Here is a 12,087-nt window from a genome sequence, read left to right on the forward strand (position 1 = left end):
CAACAACCCCAAAGGCAGAGTCTCTCAACTCTGGATGCACATTTGGAATCACCTACAAAGCTTCTAGAAGTCTGATATCTGGGTCTTATCCCAGGTCAATCACAATGGGATCTCTGGAGGTGAGATAAGAGGTTATATATATATATATATATATATATATATATATATATTTTTTTTTTTTTTTTTTTTTTTTTTTTTTTTTTTTGGCAGTACGCAGGCCTCTCACTGTTGTGGCCTCTCCCGTTGTGGAGCACAGGCTCCGGATGCGCAGGCTCAGCGGCCATGGCTCACGGGCCCAGCCACGCTGCGGCATGTGGGATCTTCCCAGACCGGGGCACGAACCCGTGTCCCCTGCATCGGCAGGCGGACTCTCAACCACTGCGCCACTAGGGAAGCCCTAGGTGATATTTTTAAAGCTTCCCTGGTGACTCCAATGTGCAGCCAAGGTTGACTCCACAGTCCTAAGAAGCCCCTGATTGCACAGTTTGCCCCTGTCCCTTTAGGACATGCATTGTCCTGCATTTCTCTCTTACAAAAGCCTTCTGGTTCAGCAGCAGAGAACTGGATGGTTCCACGATGTCTCCCAGCACTTTTATAGGCTGAGCACTGGTTACATGCTGAGGCCAAGCCACTTTGCCCTTTGGCCCCGAGTGTCTCTCAGTCTCAACAGCGGGCATTTATGAAACATCTGTTTATTAAGAGCTCCTGTACAAAGAAGTGCACAGGGCAGCCCTCAAGGAGTTCAAGTGTAAAGGTCAGATATATACATGGGGCCAGCCCCACATCAAGCAACCCAGAAATGTGAAAATCCAGGTTTTATAGGCAAGAATATTTGGAATTCATTCTGTTTACAAAGGTTTCGTTTCAGCAGCCTTTTAAGTAGCATGCTTTCCTGGATTGTGGGGTTTCAGTTTACTGTCAGTTCTCATTATGTATCATAGTTATGTTCTATAAAGTCACTGTGAACACTGAATTACCGGATACTGAACCACTGCTCCTAGGGGAAACACAAGGTTAGGGTTCTGCGAGCCTCTGGTCACAACGTTTTAGTCAACAGAGCAATACATAACCTTGTTTTATGTTTTATGTGTGCTTCTGTTGAAAAGCACCTTCTTTAGTATATTTTGTTGACTTGTGAACATTGAACTCATAGCCAACAACACCGTAACTCATGCCTGCATGAAGTTCGTCTAACTCATGTATTTTCTCCCTAAGGCACATCACTGCCCTCCTGTGCTTAGGAACACTAGACAGCACTTCATTCATTTTAAACAGTGAAATCACCTCCAAGAAGCACAAAAATGCAAAAAAAAATATGGCACTAAGTAAACTACAAAAAGTACACTTGTTTACTTGTTTCTAGTTCGAGGGGTGAAAAGACAAGCCGGAGCACTGACTTACTCCACCTCCGCTGGGAGACTGTGCATCCGGCCGCTCAAATTTTTTGCAGTTCTGGGCACATCTGCAAGTGAAAGTGAAAGCACCACAAGCTTGGGGTTAACAATTTTAGCAAGTTGGCAAATTCACAAACATGAAATCTACAAATAATGAGGGTCAACTATATCTGCACTCTGTGTCATTGTTTCAGCAGCAGCAACCTGGTCTCAAATGAAATATTACACAGAATCTCAAAATATAAGACCGATGAGGGTGGAGCTGGCTGAAGCAGGGGCCCTACTCTCTTCAGCCTGCTCTTCTCCACCTGTCCCCCTGTCACCTTCACAAAAACACCATGGGACCACTCAGAGGAGAGCAGAGGCAGGGAAACATGTGGGCTGGGGTGACATAACAGCAGGGGGAGGTCAGGGGCCAACAAGCCCACAACTCTCCACAAAGGACATTGGCTAAGCAGCCTCAGCAGTGCTGGCCACAGGGGAACAGGCCTGGTGCCCCAGAAGGGACTTTTCCAAAGAAACTAGAAATCCTGATATTAAATAAAATCTTCCAGTTGGGAAATGAGACCTCAGTTTTCTCAAAACACCATGCGCACCAGATGGAGCTTACCTCATTAGCCTCCAGCCTGTGACCTTGTTTTTTAAAGTATTCAAATTATAGTTTTGCTCACACACCCAGCTTTTCAAGAATGCACTAATTATGCTCAATTTTGCTTCTGTCTCAGCCACCCCACTGAGGTTTGTTTGTAGGTTTTTTTTGCCGTGCTACATGGCTTGCGGGATCTTAGTTCCCCAGCCAGGGATGGAACTCAGGTGGTGAAAGTCAGATAATAACCCCTATCATAAGTAATGGTAATAAACAAGTTAGACAAGTAAAAGTTAAATGACTGAACAAATGAGAGAAAAAACACATTTTTTAAATAATTTTTAAAAACTGATCCTTTTTGACCCACTTCCTAGAGAAATGGAAACAAAAATAAACAAATGGGACCTAATGAAACTTCAAAGCTTTTGCACAGCAAAGGAAACCATAAACAAAACCAAAAGACAACCCTCAGAATGGGAGAAAATATTTTCAAATGAAGCAACTGACAAAGGATTAATCTCCAAAATTTATAAGCAGCTCATGCAGCTCAATAACAAACAACCCAATCCAAAAATGGGCAGAAGACCTAAATAGACATTTCTCCAAAGAAGATATACAGACTGCCAACAAACACATGAAAGAATGCTCAACGTCATTAATCATTAGAGAAATGCAAATCAAAGCTACAATGAGATATCATCTTATACCAGTCAGAATGGCCAGCATCAAACAATCTAGAAACAATAAATGCTGGAGAGGGTGTGGAGAAAAGGGAACACTCTTGCACTGTTGGTGGGAATGTAAATTGATACAGCCACTGTAGAGAACAGTATGGAGGTTCCTTAGAAAACTACAAATAGAACTACCATATGACCCAGCAATCCCACTGCTGGGCATATACCCTGAGAAAACCATAATTCAAAAAGAGTCATGTACCAAAATGTTCATTGCAGCTCTATTTACAATAGCCCGGAGATGGAAACAACCTAAGTGTCCATCATCGGATGAATAGATAAGAAGATGTGGCACATATATACAATGGAATATTACTCAGCCATAAAAACGAAATTGAGCTATTTGTAATGAGGTGGAGAGACCTAGAGTCTGTCACACAGAGTGAAGTAAGTCAGAAAGAGAAAGACCAATACCGTATGCTAACACATATATATGGAATTAAAGGAAAAAAATGTCATGAAGAACCTAGGGGTAGACAGGAATAAAGACACAGACCTACTAGAGAACGGACTTGAGGATATGGGGAGGGGGGGAGGGGGAGCTGTGACAAAGCGAGAGAGAGGCATGGACATATATACACTACCAAACGTAAGGTAGATAGCTAGTGGGAAGCAGCCGCATAGCACAGGGAGATCAGCTGGGTGCTTTGTGACCGCCTGGAGGGGTGGGATAGGGAGGGTGGGAGGGAGGGAGATGCAAGAGGAAAGAGATATGGGAACATATGCATATGTGTAACTGATTCACTTTGTTATAAAGCAGAAACTAACACATCATTGTAAAGCAATTATACTCCAGTAAAGATGTAAAAAAAAAAAACCAACCTGTTAAGGGTTGAATTAGTATTAAGAGATAAATGGTGTACAGGGTCTCCAGCCAGTCCTCAGGCATCCTCTTAGGAAGTAATGAGAGTCCCCAGGGTTATTTAAATACTACTTCAAAAAGCCACATGGAAACTGTAGTCTACAGAAAAATGGTTGCCAAAGGCTAATTAAGCAATCAAATGTCTCACTGTTGGTTAAAATTAGATCAAGCTGGTAGAAAAACACTGGTTAGACAGTAACCAAAAGCTGAGGTTGACAGTTATGGCTTTGGTTAATTTTTAAATGGGTAACAGAATAATTACCTTTAAATGCAACTGGTTTGCTAGAGCTGGGCTTCCAAGCATAGGTTTAGTTTGTTTTATTTGTTGATTTTAGTGGGAAGAGTTGGTGATCAAAGGGGTCCTGGATGATGATATGATTGGAGACCACTGACCTATACATCTGGTTACACAAGTTCCACACAGTCTACCAAGGACTTCTACACAGTTTCCAACTGGAGACATGGCAAATAGTTGAAATATTATTATTAAACACATGGGCACCTGATTCATTGTCATCTATTAGGAGACCATGATAGTAAACAAATATATTCCAAGAAAAACCACACCCATACTGCAGGATCATAGCGTGGGGTTGGTGGGGGAGTGGTGAGGGGGTGTTTCATTTTGGTTTGGTTTTGGTTTGTTTTCACCCAACACACTTAATGTCCCTAATGTCCCATCCTACCTCAAAACGCCTACACTTCTCTTCAGGAACAAAGTCTGTTCAATTACATGTATCCATTCTTAGTTTCTTATTTATTTTATTGTTGTCTTTTCAACAGTATGAGTCTAGAAATAGGGTTATTGTGTGATCTTTTCACTGAAAACTGCTCAGCTTTATTTTATATATAATATTTTTCTAAGAACATTTCTTGGTTGATGATTTTTTTTTTAATATTTATTTATTTGGCTGCACCAGGTCTTAGTTGCAGCTCGCAGGCTCCTTAGTTTCGGCTCGATGGCTCCTTAGTTGTGGCATGCGAACTCTTAGTTGTGGCACACATGTAGGATCTAGTACCCTGACCAGGGATTGAACCCGGGCTCCCTGCATTGAGAGCGTGGAGTCTTAACCACTGCGCCACCAGGGAAGTGTCTGCTCAGGTTTTTTAAAAAACAGTACTCATGTTCTGGCATCTAGCCATGCACTGACAGTAATGATGCTGAAAGCAGCTGGCTGATACTAACTGTTCGCTGTGTGCCAGGTGCCATCCAAGCGTTGCACACGGATGGTTTCTGCTGCATTGGTTCAACACTGATTTCTTTCCCAGCTATCAATGCTGTGCCCCCCAGGCACCAGGCACGCTCTAGGCATGAGGCACTAGGAATACAGCAGTGAATGAAGTATGGGTCTCTGCCTCCGGTATGTTAATGGTAACTGCTGAGGAGAACACAGAAGCAGAAGGGGAACAGGAAGTACTAGTGGAGGAGGGATGTTGTCTTAAATAGGGTGACCAGGAAAGTCCCTGAATGTCCAGTAGGTCATTTAAGCCTTGCCGTGAAGGAGGTAAGAGGTCAAAGTACAGGACTATCTGGGAGCAATCCCTCCAAGAGGAGGCAACAGCAAGTGCAAAGACCCTGGGGCAGAAAGGCCCTCAATGTGTTGGAGGAGCAGGAAAGAGGCCAGCATGACTGCAGCTGGACAGCTCCAGAGGCAGGCAGGAGGCAAAGGTCAGAGAGGCCAACGGCCGCACAGGGCCCCCGAGCTCCTGGAAGGGTGGAGGCTTTTATGCTGAGTAGGGTGGAAGTTGGTGCAGGTTTTAATGAAGAGAAGCTAAATGAGCTGAGTTAATGTGTTGATCAGGATCACTCTGGCAGCTGTTGATGAACAGACTACTGAGAGATGAGGGCAGATGAAAGAGGTCAGTTAGGAAGTTACTGAAATGACCCAAGTGAGAGAACAGAGCAGGTACTGACAGGACTTGATGAGAAGTGATCAGAGATGGGATTCTGGCTGTACTCTGGAAACAAGAGCCAACAGGATTTGCTGATGAATTGGTTAATTAAAAGGATGAAGTTACCATCAACCCAGATGGAGAAGACGGGGTGGAACAGGATTCGAGGGAAGGTCAGAAGTTTGGTGCTGGTCCCGCTGAGTTGAAATGTCAAGCAGGACATCCAAGTGGGGAGTCGAGTGGATAGGTGGATGCATGAGGTCTGGAGTCTGGGAGAGATTCCGGGTCCCGATGAAAAAGAGGGTGTGGTCATCATTTCGATGTTATTTAAAGCCATAGGACTAGAAGAGATCTCCAAGGGACTAAGTGCAAACAGGAGAGAATGGGTCTAGAAATGGTCCAACTTGTGAAGTCAAGGGAAAGAAGAGAAGCCAGGAGAAGTGGCCAGCGAGGTAGCAGGGAAAATCAGAAGAGCAGGAAGCCCACTGAAGAAAGAGCTTCGGGGAGGAGACAGTAAGCCAGTGGGTTAGGTGTGGTTGATGGACTAAATAAGACGAGGATTTGGACAACTGACCTCTGGATAGAGCGACACGGAGGTCGCTGGCGACCCAGACAAGAACGGTTTTCGTGGCATGGTGGGGGTGAACGCCTGCCCAGTGCCCACATAGGAGAGATGGGGAAGAGAGGAAGAGGGAGAATACACACCTAAGTAAGACACTGGCTGTTTCCAGACAGAGACATCGAGGCCTTGAGAGGTTTATTATGCTACAGAAGGTCTCATAGCTGCTAAGCAGTGGATCCAGGATTTGAAGCCAGAGCCCCAGGTTTTAAACACCATATCAGGCGGCCTTAGCATGCAGCAGACATCCCCCGCGATTCAGACTTACATCTTTTTCAGTTCGTACTCTGCTAGGTGCACCATCGCTCGGGAGGACCACCTGACTCCACATCTAGAGAGGCTCTGTCCAGCTCCCCATTTGGGGCCTCAATGACCTACCCAGATGGACCCACACTGACATCTTTCACTCCTCAGGGGGCCATCCTTTCCCATTCTCTCTTTAAGGGATAACACAGCTTGGGGGGTGGGGGGCTTTTCCACTTTTTTTTTCTTTTTAAGCCAGGGGTTTCAAGTGGTTTTAAAGAAATGATCCTTATCCTATGGAGCTTCTTCAATACATGGCGTTCTGTTCTGGACCCAGGAGGGCATCCTGTCTCCCACTCTAGCTACTGACACCTCTCTACCAGGCCCTTCTGAAAGGTGAGTCTTCAGGGCTTCTGATCAGGGAGCTCCTACCTTGCCTTTGCCCACAGGTGAGCCCCTAGGCTGCTGCACTGATCTTAGGGGTGCAGCTGCCCCTGCCTCACACCGACACCCTCAGGGGGAAGGACTATTTGTCTCCATAAAGAAAAACAAAATGGCTCTACCACCCCCCTTTCACTGTAATTGTGGCCCCTACATACTACTAGAGGGAGCCATGTATCTTAACATTCTGATGATTTCAAAGGAAAAAATATATATATTAACACCAAAACAGGTTTCTTTTAAAAGAAGAAGACATGTCCATGGATGACAGAGACACACGAGTTCTGCGGACTGAATCACCTTACCGGAGATTTTAACACACACGTGTAATCCATACAACGAAATAAAGTAGCACAATGACAGCTTGTGTAATGTGGGCTAAATCCCTAAGCCACGGGCCCCCTCAACTCTTCCCATCCAGCTCCTGGACCTGAGATAACTGCTCTTTTCCAAGAGGACCCTTCAGCAGACCAGCTGGAATGATATTAAAGTAAGTTGGCTTTAGTTTGCCCTTTTCATTTGACAAATATTTATTTAGCATCTACTATGGCCAGGCACTCTTGTATGCACTGGGGATGCAGCAGCAAACAAAAACTCCTATGCTTACAGAGATTGGAGGGGGGGCAATAAACAAACATTTTTATCAGATGGTGGTTAAGTGCTACACAGGAAAATAAAGTTGGAAAAGCAGATAGGAGGGCAGGGTGGCCGGAGAATGGGGGCATGACATAATCTTTAATAGGTAATCAGGAAGGGTCTCATTGAGAGAATTTGAGCAAAGCCCAGATGGAAGTATGGGAGCAAGCATGTGGATATCTGGGTGAAGAAACAGCAAATGTGAAACAACGCTAGCAGGAATGGTAAGAACGCTCCAGAGTTGTGTTTGAGTGTTAATAAGGAACAGACTCAACCTGTGTGTTGCTCCGGGTAAAGCCTGCCTTGTCTGTGGCGGACTTTGTCTCAGAAAACCTCTCTAATGATGAACGAAAGTTGAAAACCAAGCCAGCTATCAAGCCACAGTCCTTCCAGAAAGCTACAGGAAGCTGCCACACCGGATGGGAGGCTGGATTCCAGAGCCTCACTCTACAATCTCAACACCCCAACCCCCTGGGGGACCCACCCACGGTACCCTCTACAGGCTGCAGGTCAAGCAGACAGCCCTGCCACTGACTGACCTTCTGACCTCCACACAAGACAAGGCAGTTTGCCCACAGAATAGAACATTGATTCTCAAAGTGTGGTCCAGGGACTTGTGAATGTCCCCAAGTCCCTTTCATGCAGTCTGTAAGATCAGAGCCATTTTCATAATAGTACAAAGATATTTTCCTCTTTCATTCTCTCACAAGTGTACAAACAGAATTTTCTTGGGGCTACAAGTCTCTAGATAACATCACTCTCCAACAGTCAATGGCATGTGTGCTTGTGTATTCTTGCATTTTATTAATATTTCCGTTAACCCACACAAGTGTTTTACTATGAGACCAAAAAGTATGAGAACTGACAGAACAAAAGACCCACGAAGACAGACTCAACAGAAGGGAGAAACAGAGACCTTATCAAGACTCACTCGATAATATTATTACGAGTTGGTAATAGATTCGCAAAAGTGCAAGGCACTCTGCTTTCATATGAAAGGATGGACTTCTGCCTTGTATAACAAGCCCGCAGCTGCCACACCGCAGCGGAGTTTGGAACGATCCCCGGTGAGGATTTCCCTCTTCGGTTTCCACGCGTCCGCAGCCCAGGGCGCCCTAGGGACACAGTGCAGCTTCCCGGGCAGCCCTGTGCGCCAGGAACGGCTCAGTGAGGCCACCTTCTCCCTTGCTGTGGTTAAGACGATGAATAAAATCACGGAGGCAAGTGGACGCGGCCCCGGATGCTGCGCAGGTGTCACTGAAGGTGGGCAGACCCCTGAACTCCGGCAACCGGCGTTCGAGGGCGCTCAGTCTACGATCACCCTCCCCAGCGCCAGGGATCCACAGAGACTGGACCCACCGATGTAAACTCGCAAAAGTCAACTTCCACGGAGCTCAGAAGAGAGGAACTTCAGACCTGCAGAAAATTCCGAGCGTAGGAAAATTGATCAGGAAATGGAAACGCTCTTCTCGAAAGAGGTTCAGCCCCGGAGACGCCAGACCTGCCGGGTTTCCGTTCGGCTTCTGCTCCTATAGGGCTGGGTGGACACGGGCAGGTCACTGGGGCTCTCTCACCTCGGCTCCCCTCACCCCAAAACGCTGATGCGAAGATCTAAGGAGGCGCCGGGTGCGTGAACGCTAGACTGTCAGACCTGGTCTCTCCACGAACGCGCTCGGTAACCTGGAGCACAAAAGTCCCTCTCTGAGCCTCAGTTTCCCATATCAGTAAAACAAGGAGGATGGCTTCAGCTCCCCCCACATTCCTCCTAACTCAGGCACTGAATAGACGAAGATTAAATCAAGCAGCTGCTGGGGGCTATTACCATTTAGAAACGAGCAGAAATGAAACGCTAGGGACGAGCAGGCAGAACAAACTTAAAAGTAAATGTGCCCAAGTCCTGGGCCCACTGGGTCTTCGCGGATTCGTCCCTCAAACGCCAGCGAAGCAGGCTGGCGAGACCCGGGGTACCCGGCCCGGGACTCCCTTCGGCTGACGAATGGCGATGGCTGGGGGACAGGGTCTCGTGTGGCCGGAGTTCTGCACCCCCGCTGGAAAGGGGAACCCGGGGGCTCGGCGGGAAGCGCGAGCTAGGAGGCGCCGCCGTGCAAGGTGGGAGCCCGACCCGCTGAGTCGGCTCGGGGTCCAAGAGCACGGGGCTCAGTGCGGTTGGGAAGGTAACCACCCCCAGGAGGTGCCGGGAGGCTGCCGCGCCCGCGGCCGCTGCGCGCCTTACTTGGGCCTTGAGCTTGCAGTTGGCGGAGGCGGGCGCGCCGCGCGGAGGGGCTGCGCTCGCGGATAGGAGGCAGAGGGTCGGCAGCAGGAACCAGCTCCAGGGACTCATCCTCCTCTCGGTGGCTCCGAGGCCTGGGGCGCAGAGGGAAGGAGGGACCCAACAGTGGCCTCCCGGCTCGGCTAGCCCGCGGCCGCGGGGCTGCGTACTTGCCCGGCACCCGCCATGGCGCGCCGGCCTCGAGGAGCCGGGGACGCTCGCCCATTTCTCCGCTTCTCTCGCCGGCTCCCTCCGCGGTTAGCGCGACCGCCTCCGGCCGGGGCTCACCCCCAAGCCCGGAGGCGGCGGCCAAGTGAGGCTGAACCCCGACCGCGCCCAACCTCTCTGCCGCCCGTCTGCCCTGAGCAGAGGCAGCCGCGGGATCCGCGGCCCCAGTTCTCCCGCCCAAACCCTGCCCCGGCCGCCGGCCACCCCGTGAACCAGAAGGAAAAAGTGAGGCTCCAGGACTGTCTTCTAAATTCAACCGAAAATCGTACTAGCTCCTTCCCTTACGTCTGCGTTCCCGCTGCCAATTCTGAGGGTGGCTCTTGATGGAAAGAAATTGACCAAAGAAATAAATGAAAGGCTATTTTTAAAGGCAAGTTCATGTAAACAAAGGCAATAGCAGGGAAGTTTTGTCTGTAAAAGAGGAGACTAGTCAGTGTGTGCATTCAGTTAAAACCCGGAACCACGAAAACCGGCAGTCCATTAAGTGCCCCCTTAAGGGATTTGGGAGAGTAATAGGAAGGATTAACAGCGAACTCGAAGGATTACTGCAAAGATTAAATGAGGACATTTAGGACGCACATAATAGGTCTGCAAAAAGTGGTCGCTCTCTTTCCGCTCTAAACTCCCCAAGGGTTTTTTTCCAGCAGTGACCCTTCAGGAAGAAAAAGTTATAAAAGCAACTGGTTGTGCTCGGCCTCTCCCACCTCCCACCCAAGGCCTGGGTGCACTCCACCACCTTCCTGTACAGCCCAGACTCCTGCCCGATTAACTTCTGAGTGGTGTTTAACGGAGCATTCGTAGGCAGGGTTTCTTAATTGTTTCAAGTCCCCGTCCATTTTGGGAATCTGATGTAAACTTTGGAGAATCTCGGGGGCGGCGGGGGGGGGGGGGGGCGATTTGCTCACAGTGGGAGGAGGAGTTTTCTGAGCCTCTGGTGCCCATCAGCAGTACTTCCAGTTAAGAGCCCCAGGTTTTTAAAAGGCAAGTTTTTCAAGCTTTCATTCAGGTTTTCCAGATTTGTGTGTGTGTGTGAGAGAGAGAGAGAGGGAGGGAGGGAGGGAGGGAGAGACAGAAGGAGGGAGAGGGGGATTGAGAGAGAGATCTCAAACTTTTCCCTATTCTAAATTCGAGTGAGGATTTGCTTTCTGGAGTTGACTCTCTCTCCTGTCTTGAAATTACTCCTTCGTTTCAGCCGGGCGGCAATCATTGGTCCCCAGCCGACCCAGAAGGCAGCCTGTCCGGGTTTTCAAGTTGCCAGCGCTGCCACCTACTGGAAAAAGAAGTTCTCTCTGGTTGTGAGATGCAAGCATCAAGACCTCAAAAAGAAGTAATTAACTATTATTTCATACTCTTTCCCCCACTCCAAATGAATTCTCATCCAATCAGCTGTGGCTAGACGGAAGAGGGGGAGGAATAATGTGTCAGAAAACATGACTGAACTTGTTAGTCTTCTTACTGTCTCTTTTCTGTTCCTTTGATTTCTACTCTTACCTTTATTATTTCCTTCCTTCTACTTACTTTGGATTTACTTTGCTCTTCTTTTTCTAGCTTCTTAAGGAGGAACCTTAGATCACTGACTTTTAAACTTTCTTCTTTTCTAATATAAATATTTACAACTATAAATTTCCCTCAAAGCACTGCTTTAGCTGCATCACACAGATTTTGAAAAGATTTATTTTCATTATCATTCTGTTGGGAGTACTTTCTAATTTCCCTGGTGATTTTTTTTTCTTTGAACATGGATAACTTAGCAGTATGTTACTTGACTTCCAAGTTATAGATTTTTCCTAGATATTTTGTTGTTACTGATCTCTAATCTAGCTCCATTATAATTATACTCTGTATAATTTCAAATAGCTTAAATTTGCTGGGATTTATTTCAAGGCCCAGAATATAGTCAGACACTGAGTTTGAAATGTCTAGTATATGGATAACTTTGTTTGGTTCTAACATTTTTTAGGTGGAGCTTCCTGCCTTAGTCAGACCCATCATTAAGGAAGATTTATTCTATAAGGCACTCAGTGTCCAAACATTCAGTAGAATCACATCTACCCTACATACATTGTCCCCTAACACTCCAGGGTGCTTCCCCAGACCTGGTGACAGGCAGGTGGGCATGCCCTGGTCCTCACTTGCCTTCTAAAGACATCTAAGCTGAAAGACTTCCTTGCTTCCCTTTCAT

General features: G+C 47.3%; 1 protein-coding gene across 1 annotated transcript in view; it reads right to left on the reverse strand.

The window, feature by feature from the left end:
• Positions 1–10,748, reverse strand: part of TRABD2A (TraB domain containing 2A) — a 59,741-nt gene extending 48,993 nt beyond the window's left edge. The window contains 1 exon segment of the mRNA XM_032652543.1: positions 9,642–10,748. Coding sequence (XP_032508434.1) covers positions 9,642–9,749 — 108 coding nt within the window. The 5' untranslated portion in view covers positions 9,750–10,748.
• Positions 10,749–12,087: the final 1,339 nt, after the last annotated feature.

The sequence above is a fragment of the Phocoena sinus genome, chromosome 13 (genome assembly GCF_008692025.1).
Source record: "Phocoena sinus isolate mPhoSin1 chromosome 13, mPhoSin1.pri, whole genome shotgun sequence".
NCBI classification, from domain to species: domain Eukaryota; kingdom Metazoa; phylum Chordata; class Mammalia; order Artiodactyla; family Phocoenidae; genus Phocoena; species Phocoena sinus.